The sequence below is a fragment of the Ctenopharyngodon idella genome, chromosome 17 (genome assembly GCF_019924925.1).
Source record: "Ctenopharyngodon idella isolate HZGC_01 chromosome 17, HZGC01, whole genome shotgun sequence".
Taxonomy (NCBI): domain Eukaryota; kingdom Metazoa; phylum Chordata; class Actinopteri; order Cypriniformes; family Xenocyprididae; genus Ctenopharyngodon; species Ctenopharyngodon idella.
In genome coordinates, this window is record NC_067236.1 from 29447827 (window position 1) to 29470329 (window position 22503).

The 22503-nt window shown below is 35.2% G+C and overlaps 2 protein-coding genes across 2 annotated transcripts; both read right to left on the reverse strand.

Moving 5' to 3' along the window:
* Positions 1–9628, reverse strand: lrrc57 (leucine rich repeat containing 57). The gene is made up of 6 exons (XM_051868652.1): positions 9364–9628; positions 7756–7900; positions 7518–7653; positions 5683–5951; positions 5411–5596; positions 1–1217 (listed from the first exon to the last, which is right to left on the reverse strand). The coding sequence occupies exons 2-6, from the start codon at positions 7837–7839 to the stop codon at positions 1176–1178; spliced, it is 717 nt and encodes a 238-aa protein (XP_051724612.1). The 5' UTR covers positions 7840–7900; positions 9364–9628; the 3' UTR covers positions 1–1175.
* A 2679-nt stretch (positions 9629–12307) lies between these two features.
* il17a/f2 (interleukin 17a/f2) lies at positions 12308–13935 on the reverse strand. Its single transcript, XM_051868653.1, has 3 exons — positions 13640–13935; positions 13239–13402; positions 12308–12617 (listed from the first exon to the last, which is right to left on the reverse strand). Exons 1-3 carry the CDS (start codon positions 13670–13672, stop codon positions 12395–12397), a joined length of 420 nt encoding a protein of 139 aa, XP_051724613.1. The 5' UTR covers positions 13673–13935; the 3' UTR covers positions 12308–12394.
* Between the last annotated feature and the right edge of the window lie 8568 nt (positions 13936–22503).

Here is a 22503-nt window from a genome sequence, read left to right on the forward strand (position 1 = left end):
TACAGGTAGATAGATGTATTTTATTCATCCTGAGGGGACATTCAGGTGTAAATTGCTTGACAATTGCATGACATTGTCATTTTAATACAATGTGAGCTTTGTTTTGTGGCTAAATGCTGTAGAGTAAAAATAATTTAGGTGACAGTACATTGAGAAGAAATGAAAGTAAAAGCCACTCATGACTGCTTTTGGCTTTTTGTTATAATTCCGATTGCGAAATTACATCTTTAGATGTTTGTAATTAACACATTTCCATTAATGTGCATATATTCAGAAACACTTAAAGTTAAACAGAGGACTACAGTTGACATTCAAGTGTGTAAGTTATAGATAAACACGTAGACACAAATAGAATTAGATTTGCCATCTCAAAAACGGCATGGAAATGCATAATCCTTCACTAAAATGCTTTCCGGGTTATGCACTTTTCGGAAAAGAAAACATGCAGAATGTATAAATGTGTAAAAGTAAATACAAACTGAACATTGTGTTGTCTTAACATAAATATAAATATCCACTGGCATTAATTTCTTTGATCAACATTAAGACTCATCTGCAGCCTTTGATGTCAGAAAAAATGGCTACTTCATAAATATCACAGTAAATATTCTTTAACGGAAGTTTTGAGATCACAGTTCAACCGAAATACTGTTACACAACAGATTATATAATAAAGCTCAAATAAATGTGTTTAATCAAATAATGACAAAAATATGAGATGGAAACTAAATCCTATAAGAGATAGAAAAGTCTATTTAATTGTTAGAAATACTTTCTAACTGTAAAGCATTAGAATAAATGGATCAATAAATGCTGGGCAATAGCATACATTGCAAAAGGGTACAGGATGTACAATATGTTAGTTAAAACAAACGTGGCATTAGTGCCCTCAAAATTTACAATTAATCATTCTCCACTGTAAATGTCCTCATAAAGCAGTCAGCATTATGTTTCCGTTTATAAAATCTTTGCAAAAGAAAGAGTGATGCACGGTTCATAGAGTAATTCATACATGTGCTCTCTGTACTGTAACGGTGATGAGCAGCAGGCCGTCTCTGTGAAGAAGTCCTGACCTTTCTTCCATTGCCGTCTTGCCATTTATATGTGCGGTCAAAGCTGAAACCTCTCCATGCTAAGCCCAGCGCAGAGGACACGTGCAGGAAGCCTCTGATTGATCACGCAAATTTCTTCTTGGTTGCAGTGAAACGTTCCATGTACTGAGCAAAGCAAAGATAAAAGTCATTATATGACCATGTAAGAAAAAAAAAACATTTCAAATGGCTTTCTTAATCTAGATCGTTATTAAGAACATGCTTCATATTGTTGTCTTAAAGGTGCAGTAAGTGATTTATGAGAAAGGCTGTTGAAAGAGGATCAGACCGAGCATCACAACACACTTGTAGCCAATCAGCAGTAGGGGGCGTGTCCACTCATGACGGTGGTGGAGAGAGAGTCAGCAAGAGGGAGTTTTAAAGAGAAAGACTGTAGAAAGAGAGACAGCTGAGAGCAGGGGTGATTCTAGGATTTCCAGCCCCCAATGAGGGTATGATTAAAAAAATAATAATTTAATATATTGTTTGTATACTAGGGTAGGCATGAACAATACAGTAGGTTCTACACTACCTACCAAGTCAATCCAAGAATACTGAATTAATTTCTAATCATTTTAAATAACCAGCGAATATTCATTAAGAATTTAGACTTTATATTACTGTAATTGTCAAGATTGGCAATATTTTTTCCCAACACATGTAATGTTGGGAAAACATTTTTTCCCAACACATGTAATGTTTTAAACACTATTATTTTATTTTTTTTTACTCTAACTTTAAAGAAGATCTACATTTTTTCATTTTCATTTATGGCGATCACATGGAAAATGTGCCATGCTTTAGTGGAGGATTTCTGTCACATGGTGGAAAACAAACACTTTCAACATGAAAATGACATGAAATTACCAATATAACCAGTAGATGGCTGCAGAGGACCACTCATTAGCGCATTTGCCATTTCCACTCCCTTTTATAGTTCTTTTCACATGTTTTGCTTTTGGATTTATTATAAAATCAATATTATAACTAATTTTAGCAATTTTATTGCACTGAAGTATGAAGCATAGCAAGAGTAAGAAAAGTCACAAAGTCTCATGCCATTTAGATGTAAGGAATTTCATAAAATAAATAAATAAGCCCAGATTTTACAGTGGATGGGAAACTGTCTTGAACTGCTCCCGCATCATATTATGTAAAATGCATTTATGACAGAACTACACAGATGCAGATATCATAATCCAGCGGTTCCCAAACTTTTTTTCCTGCGCACCCCCTTCTATGTCCCAACCGGGTAGGCGCACCCCCAATCCCCACTTAAAAAAAAACGCAACAAAGCTTTGTTTTATCGCCATATAAAGACTCATGTTTAATCATGCGCAAATAATCAGAACACGCATGACAATAACAACATCAACAAAGTTTCAATATAATGCAACAAAGCTACGCACAAGCTTTCACTTTTAAGAGGACGAGTGACAGACACAGGCTCAGTAACAGAAAGCACGGTTATTTTCAGCCGCGTAAAAGAAACATATTAAATGACCGTGGAGCTAGCATCATCATCATCATCATAACACAACGGTTATGGAAATTAGAATGACAGTACATTTAATTAAATTGCAATGAAGTTACAAACGATCCACAACATTAAAGAGAATAAGCTCCGAAATAGATAAGACGTCCCACTTGACAGTTTCCCTGATTTCAGCCAGTTAAGCATATTTATAATATATATATGGAATGAATGAAACGAGTTGGCACGCATATAGCCTAGCCTGCAGTGCATAAAAGAAGAGCAGTGCGTAGAAGAAGACAGCAGCTGTCTTCTTCTACGTTTCTATCAAAAACTAATAAATTATAATTTTTTATTTAAAATAAAAGCGATTACAAAGGAAATGTTTACTGTTCATGTTTTTTTTAATTGTATGGAAAAATCCCACTTAAAAAAACAGACCGCCATTATATTTTTCCTCTCGCGTACCCCTGGGGGTGCGCGTACCACACTTTGGGAATCCATGTCATAATCTATCAATAAATGCATAAACATTGTCTGCTGTTGGCGCTGTGCTGCTACAGATTGAAGAACACGCTGAATAACGCAGACTAGAGGGAGTATCCGAAGCCTGCCGCCGGTTTCATATGAGTTTTAAATGGGACTGAGGCAATCATGAATTAGTGTACATATTACAGAGTTAATAGCCAATTTTTAGGGGGGCTGGGTGAAAATTTAGGGGGGCTAAAGCCCTCTTAAAATGGGCCTAGTGATGTCCCTGGCTGAGAGACATTATAAATGTGAAAAGGTCAGAGGAATGTTACTGAGAAAAAAAGGGTTATGATTACGCAAGAAAATTAAGACCCTGAAAATGGACGTAGACTTTGTTGTTTCTGCTCCATACATGAGTAACATTGATTTTGCCAAGTTTCACAGAACAAAGATGTTGTTGTAATGTTAGCTATAGTAACAGGACAGTTTTGAGTGTGATTGATTGTCTGGAGCTGGTGGCTGCTGGCGACTAACAAAACTTTTGCTTGTATAAACTCTTGTGCACTGTATGTTCATATTTTGTTCTTCTTTGTCATTCATTCATTCATCATCTTCACTTTATTTTTTACGAGAATTCGCAGAGTTTTTACTGCTTGATAAATATAAGCACAACAATTCATGTGCATATTATAGATGTGCATACATATGCATACATAGATACATATTATGTCTGCTTTTTAAAACAAAGAAAAGAAGCAATGTAAGAGAATAGTATGCAAAAACAGCGGGAAACTCTATATCAAAAATCAATTCCAATTTGAAGCTTGTGACACAAAAAACGCGCACATCAACCCGATCACTTTATTTAGCGTTCATGTAAACATTACGTTCCGATTCATCAATCGGAATTAATTAATTCCAACTGAAACAAAAGGTGTCCATGTAAACGAAGCTACTGTTTCTCAGAAATCACTTACTGCACCTTTAAGACTATAGTTATAGGACGTTGTTTTTGCAAATTAAACCACTACTTATAACATGATTGTAATAAACACTTTAATGTCGAAATCAAAATCAAACTTCAATCTCTCAATGCTGTGCCAATGAAAATAAATAGATTTGAACAGTAGATATAAACAGATTTAGCTGGTTATAAGATGTGAAGTGAAGCAAATAACTGATCAAACTAAGTTAGATTTTTTGGTAATGCTTTACAATAAGGTTTAACTTTAGTTAACTATATTAGTTAACATGAACTAACAATGAACAACACTTCTACAGCATTTATTAATCTTAGTCAATTCCAACATTTACTAATACATTTTTAAGTTGTATTTGTGAACATTTGTTAATACACTTGTGAACTAACATGAACAATTCGTTAACAAAGATTAATAAATGCTTAAGAACTTCTTGAGAGTGTTGAGAACTGATTGTAAAGTGTTAATTTTTTTTATAGCCACTTGGCCCCGTTTAGCCTGGAAGTAAGATCTGTTTTGGGTGAACCAATCACAAGTGGACTAGAACTAACTAGAGGTTTAAACTGGGTCCAAAATGCTTTGAGATTTAATCACTCAAACATAACCACATCACATCTGTAGTGTAAACACTAATTTGTCTTGAAAATTACTTACAATTCTTCATTAAATTGCTCTTAGTTTAATACTAAATTATTTTTGTAGAAAATTATATTTGAGGGTTTTTCTTTCTTTTTTTAATCCCAGGTGTCTTAGAGGCAAGTTGTATTATGTCAAGTGTGAATTTAAATGCACTGAATGGTTCAATTCAGAGCAAGAATTCTTCTTGGGCTTTCCTATTACTCCTTGCTGAAATGATGGGTTAGATTGTGTGGGATTTGACTGTTTCAAAAATAAATACTTAGTTTTATACCAGTTTTGTTTTACATTTAAACTTAAACTGTGGTATTTTCCAAGATGGAAAATACCACAGTTTGTTTGAATGTAAAACAAAACTGGTCTAAAACTATTATAGAGGATGAGACGCACAAAACTAAGCTGACAGTAAACATTGGACCTGGAATATAACAAAAATATTTTTTTCCATTGTGCCTTCTTATAAAAGAAATACGGTTTAAAGCTATAAAAAATAAAAGTTCCAAAATGGGGTTTACGTAGGAATGCCATAGAAGAACCCTTCTTGGTTCCCCAGAGAACCTTTCAGTGAACAGTACTTTCAATTTTTCTCAGTGTAAAATATTTTAATAATCTAAAGAAACTCTTTCCACTATAAAGAACCTTTTGTGGAATGGAAAGTGTCCATGGATGCTAAAGATTCTTCATGAAACCAGAGATGCCATTAAAGAACATTTATTTTTAAGAGTGTATAAGAGTAGCCTAAACTGACACAAACTTACTTTATCATATCCTTCTAGGTCACGCATTTTTTTCACTTCAAACAGGTTGCCCTCCACAGACAGCAGGGACACCTGGGACTCTGTGAGGATGGAGATCGGGATAGAGGTGAGCTCCAGACAGTTCTCCTCCAGCCGTAAGACCTTCAGTCTGGGAGCACGAGACACCTCTGGAGCCAGGGTTGAAATCTGAAACAGAACAAACATAGCACAGAAAGTCACCCCGACACCTCTATATCATGACATTTCCTGAACGCAATGAACTAAAAACTCACCTGGTTCTGATTGAGGTTGATTTCAATGGCTTGCAGTTCGGCCACCTCTGCAGGAACCACATGGATCTGATTCTTAGACAGGTCCAGAACATCGAGCTGGCGAAGGCTGCTGAGTCCAGTGGGAAACTCCTTGAAGTGATTCCCAGACAGGCTCAAGGTACGCAAGGACTTCAGCTGTCCCACTGACACAGGAAGTTGTTTTAGCTGGTTCCCATTTAAAATAAGAGTCTCCAGCTTCTTGAGTTTCCCGATATCATTTGGTAGACTGGCTGTATACGATACAGTTCACACATTAATGAAGTGCTTAAGGGTTTATATGATAGAAAATAGGCTCTTTTGCAATAATATGAGTTTAATCTAAGTTTTATCTAGATACAGGATCTAAAATTAACACTTGCCAAGCACCAAATGCGAGTAAAAATCGGCGTAGACGTGTTTATGAAATGGTGTCAATCACCAGTTGGCCGGTAACATTTTTATGAACGCTAACAATGCAATGTAGGGAGAACGTGAACAAACGTGAATGACACTCAGGAGAGTTGATGTTCACTAAAGTTTAAGCCTAGCCAATTTAAATATTCAAGTGCAAGAAGATGCGAAAGGGAACTCAATTCGTTTCGGTGCGCAAACGTCCGAATCGAGTGCCCAGAAAGCTTTCGAATACTGAATTGAGCTCTCTTTCATGTCTTAAATTAGTTAAAAAAAAGGTTTAAGTCAATGTAAAGAGTTGTGGGAAAATATGATGCGCGTCAGATCCATGTCATGTGCGGCAGGTCTTAAAGTGACAGCAGCCTAATAAACCCGCTGCTGTCTGTCATTAATGTTAATCAAAGTAAATTATGTCCACAAAATTTGGCATGTTTCATTGCAATATCACAAATAAAACAATTGATTCCAAGCACAACTATGCAAAATGCTTACAAAATCATTAACAAATTTTGAATACATTTTGAAAGTGTTGTCAAAAGTACCGACTTTGATACCAAGTCGATACTGAAATTTTGAAAATGTGACGCTTTGAGCGCTGTTGAGCGGATTCATAAACACCTCTGATTGGCCATTGTGTTCACACACTCATCAGATGTCTGTGATTGGCTACAATGATCAACGCATGGGAGCATCTGAAAGCACACGGAAGTGTTTCAATTTGAAAGCGTGAGCGTTTGAAAGCAGGCATCTATCAGGGGACCGGTCCGTTGATAGACGCCTGCATTCAAACGCTCCTATGTGTATCTGTGTAAGCGCTCTGTGAAGATGTATTTACAACATGATTTGAAGCGTTGATCATTGTAGCCAATCACACATCTTATGTTGAGCGTGTGAACACAATGGCCAATCAGAGGTGTTTACTCAAAGCGTCACATTTTTAAAATTTCTTCACCAACTTGGTATCGAAGTCAGTACTATGAATAACACTAATGAATAACACTAATAACACTATGAATAATATTTAAATAAAGTGTGATGTTGATTTTACTAGGTCAGATATTTCTTTTTGCCACTACTGTACATGCATATCAAGAATTTGCAATAAAATGTAATTTAATTTATTAAGAAAAATGTTTACAGACATGTTAGGTATCAACTACCCAAAAATGGTCTATTTAGAAATTGTCACTGTACCATACCACTATCAAGCCTATTAAATATTCATCAGTTTGACAGGTGAATACTCATTTCACATTAGCCAATGACAACAGATGTAATTTATATACAGAAGAAGTTAATTCTAACAGTCAAAAGAGTAAAAATGACTTATATAAAACTGTTTTCAAAGAACAGAATGTTGAGTTTATCTTCATGATGGCCATATTTAGCTATTTGTCAACACTTACTCAGTTTATTGCTGCTTATGGTAAGACTCTTGAGTTGCTGGAAGCCTCCTATGAATGCTGGAAGCACCTCGATTTTGTTGTTGGACAGATCAACTGTCCGCAGGTTTGCGGTGAGTTTCTGCAGATCTTCTGGGAACTATATAAACAAAGACACATGAGCTGTCAATAATCCATGAGGACGTCACTGCTGCTAAGTGCATCTGAGCGGGGAATATGATTACGACAAGCCTATTAGTACCTCTGTCAAACCCTTTCCGGTCAGCTGAAAGACTCCCGTCTTCTGAGATGTTTCCAAATGAGCTTTGAGTGCACTGTTCCCCATTTACAGGATCTGGATGTTGCAGATGCTGTGGAATTTATTTTTCAGGAAATCCACTGGAAGACTAAAATATAGCAATAAAAGCATTTGTATGTTACACTACCAGTCAAAAGTTGGAAACATTACTATTTTTAATGTTTTTGAACGAAGTCTCTTATGCTCATTAAGGCTGCATTTATTTTATAATAGATACAGAAAAAAACAATAATATTGTGAAATATTATTACAATTTAAAATTATGGTTTTCTATTTTAATATACTTTAAAAAATAATTTATTTCTGTGATGCAAAGCTGAATTTTCAGCATCATTACTCCAGTCTTCAGTGTCACATGATCCTTCAGAAATCATTGTAATATGCTGATTTATTATCAATGTTGGAAACAGTTGTGCTGCTTAATATTATTTTATAACCTGTGATACTTTTTCAGGATTCTTTGATGAATAAAAAGTTAAAAAATATCAGCATTTATTTAAAATAGGAATCTTTTGTAACAATATACACTACTGTTCAAAAGTTTGGGGTCAGTCATTTTTTTTTTCTTTCTTTTTTTTTGAAAGAAATTAATACTTTTATTCAGCACGGATGTGTTAAATTGATAAAAAGTGATAGTAAATATTTATATTGTTAGAAAAGATTTATATTTTGAATAAATGCTGTTCTTTTTAACCTTTTATTCATCAATGAATCCTGAAAAAAGTATCGCAGGTTCCAAAAAAATATTAAGCAACACAACTGTTTTCAACATTGATAATAACTGAGTATCAAATCAACATATTAGAATGATTTCTGAAGGATCATGTGACACTGAAGACTGGAGTAATGATGCTGAAAATTCAGCTTTGCATCACAGAAATAAATTATATTTTAAAGTATATTAAAATAGAAAACCATAATTTTAAATTGTAATAATATTTCACAATATTATTGTTTTTTTCTGTATTTATTATGAAATAAATGCAGCCTTAATGAGCATAAGAGTCTTCATTCAAAAACATTAAAAATAGTAAAGTTTCCAAACTTTTGACTGGTAGTGTATATTCTTTATGAAGTACGGTTTTACATAGTAAGCATAATTTAACTATTACCATGGTTAGATCAATACAATTATGGTTTCAATAAAATACAACAGAATGTGTTATGTAAAATACCAGCCTAAACACACTTTAAACCTTTGAAAACCAACGCCAAAGTTTGTATTACTGTATTATATTATTATTAGATTACTCTTTCATTCACTAATTATTTAGTAAGAACCTACATCAACATTTCAGATAAAATCTCATTGTTTACTAATGGTTACCATAGTAAAAGCATGGTAAATATGGAATCCAGATTACATTTACGTAATATCTGAGCTAAACAAACACATGACACAGAAAACAAAATATAATCTTGCAGCACTTTAGCGCAAAGTCTAATAAACAACGAGCTGTCGAAAATCTGAACATACACGACTGAAAAGCGCAGTTGACAGTTGTAAAACATTCGGCTTAATACTGCATATTATTTCAGAGCAACACTTGCCTTTAGCCAGCTAGCTCGACTGGCTATCTGTAAATCCACAGTTTGACAATGTGTACAGCAGGAAAAGTTTACAGAATCCCGTTGGCTAGAGCTAAAGAACCTTCATTAAGCGCTTAAAAATGTGTAAAAAAGTAATAAAATAATGTTAGATAGTAATCTAAGGTGGTGATCAAATGGTTATCCATAGAACTTTGTCCATTCCTAGATTGATGTTTGTTTATGTAGAGACAGACAGTTTAAAGCTGCAGCGTGTAATTGCACCTCCGCCCGCTGGATGGCGGTCATAGACAATTTATCTTCCGTTTCATATTCTGTATATCGCCACTTAGTGGCTTGGCTGTGAAACGACCTCAACCATTTTTAGTCACTATGATGATATCTAAACTCGATATCACAACCTAAATGTCTAAATGTATAATATCACCCATTATACACATCTAATAGCAGCACGCATAACAAACATGTAGCCTATTGATTCTACTGTAATAATTATTATGGCATTTGGTCAGACTGTCTGACTAGCTACTTTTTATGCTAGTTTTATTTTTATGTTAGCTAATCAGTCATAAAAATATCTAATAGGTCTCACAAGGGAAAAAACAAAACAAAAAATGCATTCAGAATCACTCTCATTTTTTGTTCTTTTTGCATGTCAACAGTGGCGAGATTAAACAATAACTGTCTATGCCAGACATTATGGAAACCATGGTGAATGTTTGTAAAGGATGTGCAGTGTTAGAGGGCCAGAGACCACATCCATGTCCTGACATTTAAACCTATGTGCAAAAGATGCAAATGTTGCTAATTAATTTCCTTATTATATAATGACTAGCTTTTCTCTTCTTACTAGAAATTAATGAGCTACATAAATTATTCAAATACCTTTACAGATAGAACAGCTTGTCCCTAGGGCAGCACCTTACTTTACCTTATTTACCTCTAATCAGTAGCATAGGCTACCTTAAAGTAGAAATAAAGCAGTCAGTAAGCATTATTTAGTAAATGGATTTCCACTCTAATCAAAATATAATAAACACGGTAAATGTAACTATTTAAAAGAAAATGACTGCAAGATGGCGCGCCTTTGCTAAAGAAAGCTATATCAAAACATTGTGTTTTATATAATTTTTGATTAGGCCTATATAGTGGAAATCAATTTACTAATGTTAACTTGACTGACTGCTTCATTTCCACTTTAAAAAAGGGATAGTTCACCCTAAAATTAAATTTTTGTCATGATTTACTCACCCTCAAGTTGTTCCAAACCTGTATGAATTTCTTTCTTCTGCTGAACACAAAAGAAGATATTTTAAAGAATGTTGGTAACATGACGGCACCCATTGACTTAGGAAAGAAAATACTATGGAAGTCAATGGCTACTGTCAACTGTCTGGTTACCAACATTCTTTAAAATATCTTCTTTTGTGTTCAACAGAAGAAAGAAACTCATACAGGTTTGGTTGGAACAACGTGAGGGTGAGTAAATGATGACAAAATTTTCATTTTTGGGTGAACTATCCCTTTAAGGGTACATATTCCTAAGACAGAAAAGGTACAAAGTTGTTTTTTAAAGCCATTGCCCCAGTGACAAGCTGTTGTATCCCTGAAGGTAGTGTTTGCACTTTTTTTTTTCCTGACTGCAGTTATATTACAGTCTGTGTACAATTTGCAATTACTATATTTGATGAAAGCAGAGTACAGTAGAGGCCTGCTGTACATGTCTTTAATTTATGATTTTTAAACTAAATACTATCCAAAACTACCTCAAGACATTGGTTTGGAACGTCTACAAATAAGGGTTAGTGATCAGTGTTTTTTAATTCAAAAAGTTTATTGTTAATTGATCAAATTAAACTATCAAAAAAGTGTTCAAATATTTTATTAATACTTATTAAAGTGTTTAATACATGTAAATATTTAATAAAAAGTTAATTCTGGAAACTAAATTCATGAAATTACAATATACATTCATGAAGTACTCCATTAAAATGCTCAAGTCTCAGCTTTACTGGAAAAAATAAATACGTTTATTCTAACATAGAAACATACAAGTCAAACATACAAGGTTTCGGCCCGTACACGTACAGCTCACTGTAACGCTCTCAAAAGTTGCCCTGAAGTGCTTGAATTGAGAGACAGTAATGGTGTATTGCAGTCTGTGTATTATTTGCAATTACTATATGCGATTACTATATTTAAAGGTACATTGCAGAAGCCAACATGGTTTTTATTTAAATGTCTTTAATTCAGACTCCCACCCCCTGCAAAACTAAATACGATCCAAACATTTTTAAGAAAAAAGTTAACTGTTATCTACCTCAAGGTATCGGTGTCAAATATTCCCCATGTCTTGTATGGACTTTTGTTGTATTTCCAGTCCTAGTGCCATGATTGTAGTTTTTCATGTTGATTAGTCTCCCCAGGTGTATCTCGTTACCGCGTTACCTTGTTTGCCCCTGTGTATATATAGCCCTTGTGTTTCACTTGTTTTCTGTCAGTTGTTGAAGGTGATGATCTTTGTTTCTTGTGTGCTTTTGTTCCTTGTTCTCTGTGTTGCTTCTTTTTTGTATTGTTTCTTTATTTAAAAACCCTGCGTTTAGATCCGCGCCTCGCCTGCTTTCTACAGACATTACACACGGTTTAGTTACGAAGGGTACACAAATAAGGATCAGTGATAGATTGATATTTTATGATTCATATGTTTAATTGCTGATTAGTCAAATACATACAACAACTATCAATGTGTTTAAATATTGTATTAGTACTCAAAAAGATTTCTACATAAATATGTCACATAAGTGTTAAATGAATACATGTAAATTTTATATATATATATATAATAAAAACAAACAAAAAAAAAAAAAAACATATATATATATATATATATATATATATATATATATATATATATATTAAAAAAAAAATTCAGGAACTGTATTGTATACAAAATAAATTAAAATCTGTTAAAATGTCTCGGCTTCATTGGAACAAATAAATACGTTCATTCTAACATGGAAACATGCTAGTCATTTTAGGAAGTTTTGGCCCAGACACATGTACAGCCCACTATTACTCTCTCAAAAGTTGTCCTGAAGCACTTCTTGTCCTTTGAATCCTGTTTCAGAACCAGGATGTCCTGATATATGGGTAGAGAGTTCAGTCTCTCATCCACACCAGTAGGAAGGGTGCAATATTCTGATTTGCACTGTGCTTCATAGATGACCTGTGGTATTCTGTCGTGTGAAATCTTTGGTCTAAAAACAGAGAAAACAAGGTGGTTATTTCACTGAGACAAAACCCACAGACCTAACCAAGACCTGCTTTACTCGATGTTTCATGTTGACATCACATGGCCTGCTGTACCTTAAAATGATTTCATTTTATGTAGCATAGTTGCTATGAGAGCTAGCTAAACATTAACCTCCCAAACATGGAAATAAATTCCTGATGCATTATCAAACTTTGTGTATGCTATAAATTGCTAATTATTTTTATTGACATTAAACATTACCCCACTAGAAAAGCAAACAAACAGCTAATTTCTTCTAGCCTGGTCATAGCTGATTTAGCAGGCTAGTTTTAGAGAGGTTTGACCACTTCTTTAGATGGTCAGGCTGGGAGACCAGTTGACCAACCAGACAAAATCAATTGAACACCAGCTAGGCCAGGCTGGGAGACAAGCTCGACCAACTTATCCCAGCTACATCCAGCTTAAACCAGCTACGACCAGTCAAACAGTTTATGCTGGTTTTAGCGGTTTTCTCAACAGGGTAAATGGAGATGTACATCATTCTGTTACATCAAATCTTTGTCCTTTTTGATTTACTTATGAATTTTTTGAAAGTATCATTTGTTTCTGTCACTTCGCAACTCACATCCAGGTCCATGCAGAGAGTGAGCGGGTGTGGATGTTGCCATTTCCCTCCATGTCCTCTGAATGAGAGCCATAGAAGTCATCGGAGATCATCAAACCAGTGTCGCACATATGTTTCTCCCTTTGTTTGGCAAACGTGAGGCTTGCCAGTGCACAGAGTAAAACCTGAGAGAAAGATCATTATCTATTACATTTCATTCAAATTCATCCATGACAATTTGGAAAAGGCTCAAACCATTTCTGAGTTTAGGCCTCTTTTTGTCACAACATATTACATTTAACTTAATCTAAAAAGTTTTAAGATGAATCTTTAGTGAGGCAAACAATGTAATCAAGCTAATAGTGTTAGCATTAGGCTAGCTAATAGAGTTACTCTAAATATCTATGCTTGTTTCGTCTCACCATGTATTTAGCGTTGAAGAAGCCCAGAAACATCTTTAATGTCTTCTTCTTATTGTCTTCTGCAGTGAAAATGTTTCTAGTTCATCTCATCTATTTATGCAATGCTTGATCGTGATTGCATAGATAATAAGGCCTACCTCTGACCTGAATTCGTTCATCAGATCAATTGATAGGTGAGGGGTGCTTTGTTTAGACCTATCTTGCCACTCATTGCCAGTAATCTGGCCTACGGACTAAAGATCAGTTTATGTTGGCAAGGTTGCAGATCCATTTCACCGAATTTTGGTTGGAAAAAAATGATGAATCATAAAAATCAGGCTTTTGGGGTGAGTTATCAAGATTTTGGATTCTATTCTTTTTAGTCATGTTTCGGAAACCCTATTTGGTCGTATCTAATCTACGTTTTACGCATGGCGAATTATTGGGAAATTTTTATTAAACACCTTGCAGAGTTCATGGGAAAAATGTTTTGCTTGCACTGTAAAAAAGAACTGTTGGTTTAACTCAAAAAGATAAGTTACCTGGTTGCCTTAAAATTTTGAATTCATTGAAATTAAAAATTGGAGTTAATACAATGAAAGGGATTGGTTTAATCAAGAGAAACTCAAAATATTATGTTACCTGAACCACATTATCTAAGTTGATTTGACAAAAGAAAAAATGTTGTGATAACAAATCATGAAAATAATTTTTTACAGTGTGTGATGGCCACTTTTTTATCAGTTCAATACTCTTGAATGTAGAATGAATGTTTTTATCTGTGAAGTTTTTCATTCAAAATGGTACTAAAACAAAAGATTCTATATAATAGAACCTTAAAAGGTTCTATTATAAGAACCTTCATGGGTTCCCATCATGGGATAATTTTATGGATTTAGTTTTAATTAATAATAGTCATGCAATCATTTAAGACATTTCTTCTGATATAGAACTTTTTTGGCATAAAGCATTTTTAAAATTGAGTCACGAACTCTAGAGTTCTAAAAAAAACATGAGTGTATAATGTGTTGTACAATTTAATGAAAAAATCATTGTTATGAAGGCTTTCTTTTGGATGAATGACAATTATTCTTGATGGATATATGAATGAAAAGTCCAGTTTCTGTCAGATAATCCTTTACCAGACAGACTTTCATATTTGTAACAAAAATGTTACCATATATAGATTATTTTTTTTCAATGAACACGCATTTCCTGCTTTAATGTATTGATGCAAGACAGCTTAACCACAGAAAGTGGTCTTCTAAGACTGCCTTTGTGAACCAACTGTGCTAGAGAGACCTTATCGGTTGACATCTTAGTTTTACTGACATGTCTATTTTGGTTTTTGCTGTCTACAAAATGAAACCTTTTATGGGGGGGGGGGGGGTGGGGGGGGGCCTACAATATAATTGTAGGCTGTAAATTTAATGTTACATGTAAATAATTACTTTTACTCACTTTACATTACTCTCATTTGATTCAGATCAGTACCTGTTTGAACAATGTACAGACCGATGCATGAATGAATGTGCCAGGCTAACTGTACATTCTTTGTAACTTAAACAAACATTTGTAATTGTATGAATAAGCAGAAAAAAATGAAGCAGTGCACTATTTATCAATTACATGTCAAATATCAATAACGAAAGTTGATTATCTATAGTGATGGATCATCATTAAGCCATTAGCCATCTCAAGAGTCTTTCGGGAAATTCCGTTGTACCGAAAGCGTTCAGGCAAATTGTTACATCACACTCATTCTTACATAGATGCTGTGGTGGCTGGTATACTTATGTACGGGAGATCATCCCAGCATCAAAGTGAGAAGTGTTCTTGATAGATTGCTTTCACTGATACAGTGTCTGTGTGGTGAGAGAAACAGCATCTACAGTGCAAATTACACGCCCTATTTTCACCACCCACATAACCGTTTACATCTGGTTGCAAACACAGCTCCTTTTTTGGTCAGTATTCTGAATTCACTTTATTCTTTCTTTTTCTTTTATTATCTATCATTTTATTATGTATAATAAGTTTATTTGGAAAAGTATGTCTTAAAAACATTTATAGAAGACAAAAAAACAAAACAAATCTTTTTACGATAATTAAGCAACCAATCGAAAACAAACAACAATTAAAGCTGCAAGCAGCGATGAAAGGGCCCTCGCACCTATACCACCGCCACCTGGTGGCTTTAGGAAAACAGAGCACTGTGGGCAATATGCATTTAAGTATATAAATATAGGAGGACTACGACAGTCTTTTGTATTTGCCACACTTCCTGCTACTGGCTGGTGGCTCTATAACTAAATTTTGGCATGTAGATGTCTTCAGGCCAGGGCACTTATAAAACATGTGAAGTTTGAGGCAGATTGGACATTGTATGCTTGAGTTGCAACAACTTCCTGTTTCATGATGATAATAGCATGCTTTAGCACTCAGCTAAGTGTTGCTAGCATGTTTTAGAATGTTTGTAGCATGTTTAGCGCTCAGTTGCATATTTTAGTATGTTGCTAGTGGTGCATCACAGTGTTAAACACATCACTTCTTGTTGCCAGTGGGTGGTGCTATTACTATAACTGAATACTGTCATATAGACGAGCTCAGGGCAGGACTCACTTCAAACATGTGAAGTTTAGAGCAGATTGGACATTGTATGCCTGAGTTACAACAACTTCCTGTTTTGTGGTGTTAATCGCACACATTAGCACTTAGCCAAGTGTTTCTAGCATGTTTGGTTCTTCATGGGGTATTTAAATGTGTTTCTGGGAGTGAATTACAGTGTAAAAAATGCCATTTCCTGTTGCCAGCAGGTGGCGCTATGACTAACTGAATATTTGCGTGTCAATGTCTTCAGGACAGGACTCTAAGAGGTAGATTGGACATTGTATGTTTGAGTTACAGCAACTTCCTGTTTCATGATGATAATAGCATGCTTTAGCACTCAGCTAAGTGTTGCTAGCATGTTTTAGAATGTTTGTAGCATGTTTAGCGCTCAGTTGCATATTTTAGTATGTTGCTAGTAGTGCATCACAGTGTTAAACACATCAGTTCTTGTTGCCAGTGGGTGGTGCTATTACTATAACTGAATACTGTCATATAGACGTGCTCAGGGCAGAACTCTCCTCAAACATGTGAAGTTTGGAGCAGATTGGACATTGTATGCCTGAGTTACAACAACTTCCTGTTTTGTGGTGTTAATCGCACACATTAGCACTTAGCCAAGTGTTTCAAGCATGTTTGGTACTTCGTGGCGTATTTAAATGTGTTTCTGGGAGTGAATTACAATGTAAAACATGCCATTTCCTGTTTCCAGCAGGTGGCGCTATGACTAACTGAATATTTGTGTGCCGACGTCTTCAGGACAGGACTCTAAGAGGCAGATTGGACATTGTATGCTTGAGTTACAGCAACTTCCTGTTTCATGATGATAATAGCATGCTTTAGCACTCAGCTAAGTGTTGCTAGCATGTTTTAGAATGTTTGTAGCATGTTTAGCGCTCAGTTGCATATTTTAGTATGTTGCTAATAGTGCATCACAGTGTTAAACACATCACTTCTTGTTGCCAGTGGGTGGTGCTATTACTATAACTGAATACTGTCATGTAGATGTGCTCAGGGCAGGACTCTCCTCAAACATGTGAAGTTTAGAGCAGATTGGACATTGTATGCCTGAGTTACAACAACTTCCTGTTTTGTGGTGTTAATCGCACACATTAGCACTTAGCCAAGTGTTTCTAGCATGTTTGGTACTTCATGGCGTATTTAAATGTGTTTCTGGGAGTGAATTACAGTGTAAAAAATGCCATTTCCTGTTGCCAGCAGGTGGCGCTATGACTAACCGAATATTTGCATGTCAGTGTCTTCAGGACAGGACTCTAAGAGGTAGATTGGACATTGTATGTTTGAGTTACAGCAACTTCCTGTTTCATGATGATAATAGCATGCTTTAGCACTCAGCTAAGTGTTGCTAGCATGTTTTAGAATATTTGTAGCATGTTTAGCGCTCAGTTGCATATTTTAGTATGTTGCTAGTAGTGCATCACAGTGTTAAACACATCAGTTCTTGTTGCCAGTGGGTGGTGCTATTACTATAACTGAATACTGTCATGTAGATGTGCTCAGGGCAGAACTCTCCTCAAACATGTGAAGTTTAGAGCAGATTGGACATTGTATGCCTTAGTTACAACAACTTCCTGTTTTGTGGTGTTAATCGCACACATTAGCACTTAGCCAAGTGTTTCAAGCATGTTTGGTACTTCGTGGCGTATTTAAATGTGTTTCTGGGAGTGAATTACAATGTAAAACATGCCATTTCCTGTTTCCAGCAGGTGGCGCTATGACTAACTGAATATTTGTGTGCCGACGTCTTCAGGACAGGACTCTAAGAGGCAGATTGGACATTGTATGCTTGAGTTACAGCAACTTCCTGTTTCATGATGATAATAGCATGCTTTAGCACCCAGCTAAGTGTTGCTAGCATGTTTTAGAATGTTTGTAGCATGTTTAGCGCTCAGTTGCATATTTTAGTATGTTGCTAATAGTGCATCACAGTGTTAAACACAACACTTCCTGTTGCCAGTGGGTGGTGCTATTACTATAACTGAATACTGTCATGTAGATGTGCTCAGGGCAGAACTCTCCTCAAACATGTGAAGTTTAGAGCAGATTGGACATTGTATGCATTAGTTACAACAACTTCCTGTTTTGTGGTGTTAATCGCACACATTAGCACTTAGCTAAGTGTTTCTAGCATGTTTGGTACTTCATGGCATATTTACATGTGTTTCTGGGAGTGAATTACAGTGTAAAACATGCCATTTCCTGTTGCCAGCAGGTGGCGCTATGACTAACTGAATATTTGCATGTAGATGTCTTCAGGCCAGGACTCTAGTAAAATGTGAAGTTTCGGACAGATTGGACATTGCATGCCTGAGTTACAACAGCTTCCTCTTTCTTCCAGCTTCCTCTTTCATGGCGAAACATCGAAATTTTTCTGGCCACAACGGACACGCCCTTCAGCGAAAACTCAAGATCTTCGCAATTTAACGTCACAAAGGCCTTTAGATTAGACTGACCAAATATGACCTTGATCTGATAAAATCTCTAGGAGGAGTTCGTTAAAGTACAACGTCTGGAAATTGCAAAAACTGCAAAAAATGTTGCAGAGAAAATTCAAAATATCTCACTTCCTGCTGTGTTTTCAGATTTTGCTCCCAGGGACTTTTTTGTAGGTATTTGGCTGTTACGTCTACCAAATTTCATACTTGTACGTGAAATGTAGCACGAAGGGCGCTTAATTGAATTGGCGCTATCGAGCCATTTTGCCACACCTAATTCTGAAACCCATATCAGATGTAAATTTTTACCACTTCGGCACGTGTGCAAAGTTTCATGAGTTTTCGAGCATGTTTAGGCCCTCAAAAATGCGATTCATTTTGGAGAAAAAGAATAATAGGCCGAACATTCACAATAGGGTCCTCACACCATCGGTGCTCGGGCCCTAATGATAAAGCAACGTTTGGCAAAATTTCCAACTAGTTGGTATGTGTTGTCCATTAATGGACCGTTTTATCATGTGTGCCCTGTGGCTAAACCCAGAGTTATGTCACAGTTATGCCATCTTCTTTGATGTGGCGGCTCCCAGTGCGGGAACCCTCTCTGTGTAGGTTTCTTTTTGACTTACTTTCAAACTGACTGATGACATACCATTCGCACAGCGAACGGAAGCTACTCAGCAAATCACTGACCTCATTTTGCCATTTTGATTTAGATGAAAGGAAAATATAGCATCCTGTAATGAAGATCTTTTATGACAGTATCACTTGGCCCAGGATTGTGTAATTTCACCACAATAAAATATATTATTTGATTTCATCATCATTTGATTTTGGGGAAAAAATAAATGAGCGTAACCACCATGACGACAAATGAGAATATAACAAATTGCTCTTGAAAAAAAAAAAAAAAAAAGAGCCTGTTTATGCAATTTAGTTGAACTTAATCACTGTTCAAGTGAAAGAAATACATTTTTTTACATTTAAGTGTAATAATGACCAAGAAAATATATAATTAATTCACACTTTTTGTGATTAATCATTTGATCTGAGTGTATGTTAAAAACTTTAACTTGTTTTAAACATAAACTCACTTAATTTTGATCAATCTTTCATTAAACAAGACTTAATATCCAAAATCATTTTGCTTCTCAAGTAAATGAATCTTGATTTAAAGGGATAGTTCAGCCAAAATGAAAATTCTGTCATCATTTACTCACCCTCGAGTTGTTCCAAACCTGTATAAATTTCTTTCATCTGCTGAACACAAAATAAGATATTTTGAAGAAGAATATGGGTAACCAAACAGTTGATGGTAGTCATTGACTTAAATTACTATGGAAGTCAAATATCTTCTTCTTTGTTTAGCAGAAGAAAGAAAAAGGTTACACTTTATTTTGATGGTCCCCTTTAGACATTCTGTTGCACCTACATGTCAACTAACTAGTCTAGGCTATTAGTAGATGGGTAGGGGTAGGGTTAGGGTTGGTAGAATAAGTTGACATGTACAACTACTGATTCGAAACAAAAGATTTGTAAAGCTTTGAAGCTTCATGAAGCAGTGTTTTAAAATCACTAGATATTGTTGAATAAAGTCATTATTTAGTTTTTTTGCCACACAAAAAGTATTCTCGTCACTTTATAATATTAAGGTTGAACCACTGTACTCACATGAACTGTTTTAAATATGTCTTTAGTAGCTTTCAGGGCATTGAAAAGGAAATGATCTTGCTGGCAATGCAAGCCTCACTGAGCCATCAGATTTTATCAAAAATATCTTAATTTGTGTTCCAAAGATGAACGAAGGTCTTACGGGTGTGGAACGACATGAGGGTGAGTAATTAATGACAAAATTTTAATTTTTGGGTGAACTAACCCTTTAAGAACTTTTAGATATTTGTAAATCTTTTTTTTTTTTTTGCAGTGTAATATTCATCATAACTAATAGTGACTCAAACATGTAAAAGGTTATTAATAATATGAATACTAATAGAAATTAAATAGAAATGCCTTCCATAGTAAAAAAAAAAAAAAAATCAGAGTAGGAATGTTGAAATAATCTCACAAGTGATGAAACTGTGAAAATGTAGTAACCAATATGTTGCGTGGAAACCGGGGTTAGTGATTCAGCTCTTTTGAAGAGTCTCCAAATTTGTGGTCTTTTGTGGGTCACTACTAAAACCCCAATTCATGGACGTTAAGTAACTGAAATCCTTTTCATGAGTATGAAAGTAAGAGATTCCTAGACATTTTGAAACTCCAAGAAGTAGGTCAGAGGCCTGCGTCACATATCCAACGGTCCTTTATGGTTTATGAACATACAGAAATATTTTTTAAAGGGATAGTTCATCCAAAAATGAATTTTTTTTCATGTTGTTTCAAACCAGTATGACCTTTTTTCTTTTGTGGAACAATATTGTTTGGACCTTAACATTTTTCAAAATATCTTCTTGCGTTCCCGTTTGAAATAAATTCATACAGTTTTCAAACATCATGACTGAATTTTTCCTTTAAGTTAAGTATTTTAAAGGGTTAGTTCACCCAAAAATGAAAATTCTGTCATTAATTACTCACCCTCATGTCGTTCTACACCCGTAAGACCTTCGTTCATCTTCAGAACACAAATTAAGATATTTTTGATAAAATCTGCATTGCCAGCAAGATAATTAACACTTTCAATGCCCAGAAAGCTACTAAAGACATATTTAAAACAGTTCATGTGTCTACAGTGGTTCAACCTTAATGTTATGAAGCGACGAGAATACTCTTTGTGCTCCAAAAAACAAAAAACAAAAACTTTATTCAACAATATCTAGTGATGGGCGATTTCAAAACACTGCTTCATGAAGCTTCGAAGCTTTACTAATCTTTTGTTTCGAATCAGTGGTTCGGAGCGTGTACCAAACTACCAAAGTAACGCCCCCCAGTGGTGAACCATTGAAATTTCGAAACACTTATGACGTAACGAAGCCTCGCTTACTGAAATCATGTGACTTTGGCAGTTTGATACACGCTCTGAACCACTGATTTGAAACAAAAGATTAGTAAAGCTTTGAAGCTTCATGAAGCAGTGTTTTGATATCGCCCATCACTAGATATTGTTGAATAATTTATTTATTTTTTATTCTCATCACTTCATAACATTAAGGTAGAACCACTGTAGTCACACAAACTGTTTTAAATATGTCTTTAGTAGCTTTCTGGGCATTGAAAGTGTTAATTATCTTGCTGGCAATGAAGGTCTCACTGAGCCATCAGATTTTATGAAAAATATCTTAATTTGTGTTCTGAAGATGGAACGACATGAGGGTGAGTAATTAATGACAGAATTTTCATTTTTGGGTGAACTAACCCTTTAAAATCATAAAGGATTATAAACTACAAACAATATTTATTATCTATGCTCACAAGAAGAACATTTTTGAAATGCATAGACTTAACGCTGTCAAACTGTTTCGGGGGATTACGTTTATTGTATTACTGTCAATTGCATCTGCATCAATTCTGAGTCACATGTGGCCCTGCCTTTTCCATTTCAATCCTTAGAAATTTCAGAGTAGGAGAGGGTCAGACCACAACTGTACCGCATCTGACGCAGTCGTAAACCAGCACCGGTGGGAAATTGTGCATCGGTGAGATGCAAACCTTTACACACAATGGGGCGGAAGTCTTCATGTCTAAATGACTTTCTGCAAACTATGTCAATCGAGGTCACTAGCATTAACAAAAGACAATGTGGGGGCTGAAATACAGTGGTCAGAATCATATTCAGCAAGACTTTAATTCAGCATACTAATATATACCTTTTGATCTGAATAAATGTGA

Excerpts from the sequence above, each read along its gene's own strand:
- lrrc57 (XM_051868652.1), bottom strand. The coding sequence starts at position 7,839 with ATGGGGAACAGTGCACTCAAAGCTCATTTGGAAACATCTCAGAAGACG. Across the intron at positions 7,654-7,755 it reads CCGGAAAGGGTTTGACAGAG|TTCCCAGAAGATCTGCAGAA; the intron begins GTACTAATAGGC and ends TTGTTTATATAG. Across the intron at positions 5,952-7,517 it reads CATAAGCAGCAATAAACTGA|CCAGTCTACCAAATGATATC; the intron begins GTAAGTGTTGAC and ends TATCGTATACAG.
- il17a/f2 (XM_051868653.1), bottom strand. The coding sequence starts at position 13,672 with ATGTTTCTGGGCTTCTTCAACGCTAAATACATG. Across the intron at positions 13,403-13,639 it reads TCTTCAACGCTAAATACATG|GTTTTACTCTGTGCACTGGC; the intron begins GTGAGACGAAAC and ends TCTTTCTCTCAG. Across the intron at positions 12,618-13,238 it reads CTCTCTGCATGGACCTGGAT|ACCAAAGATTTCACACGACA; the intron begins GTGAGTTGCGAA and ends CTCTGTTTTTAG.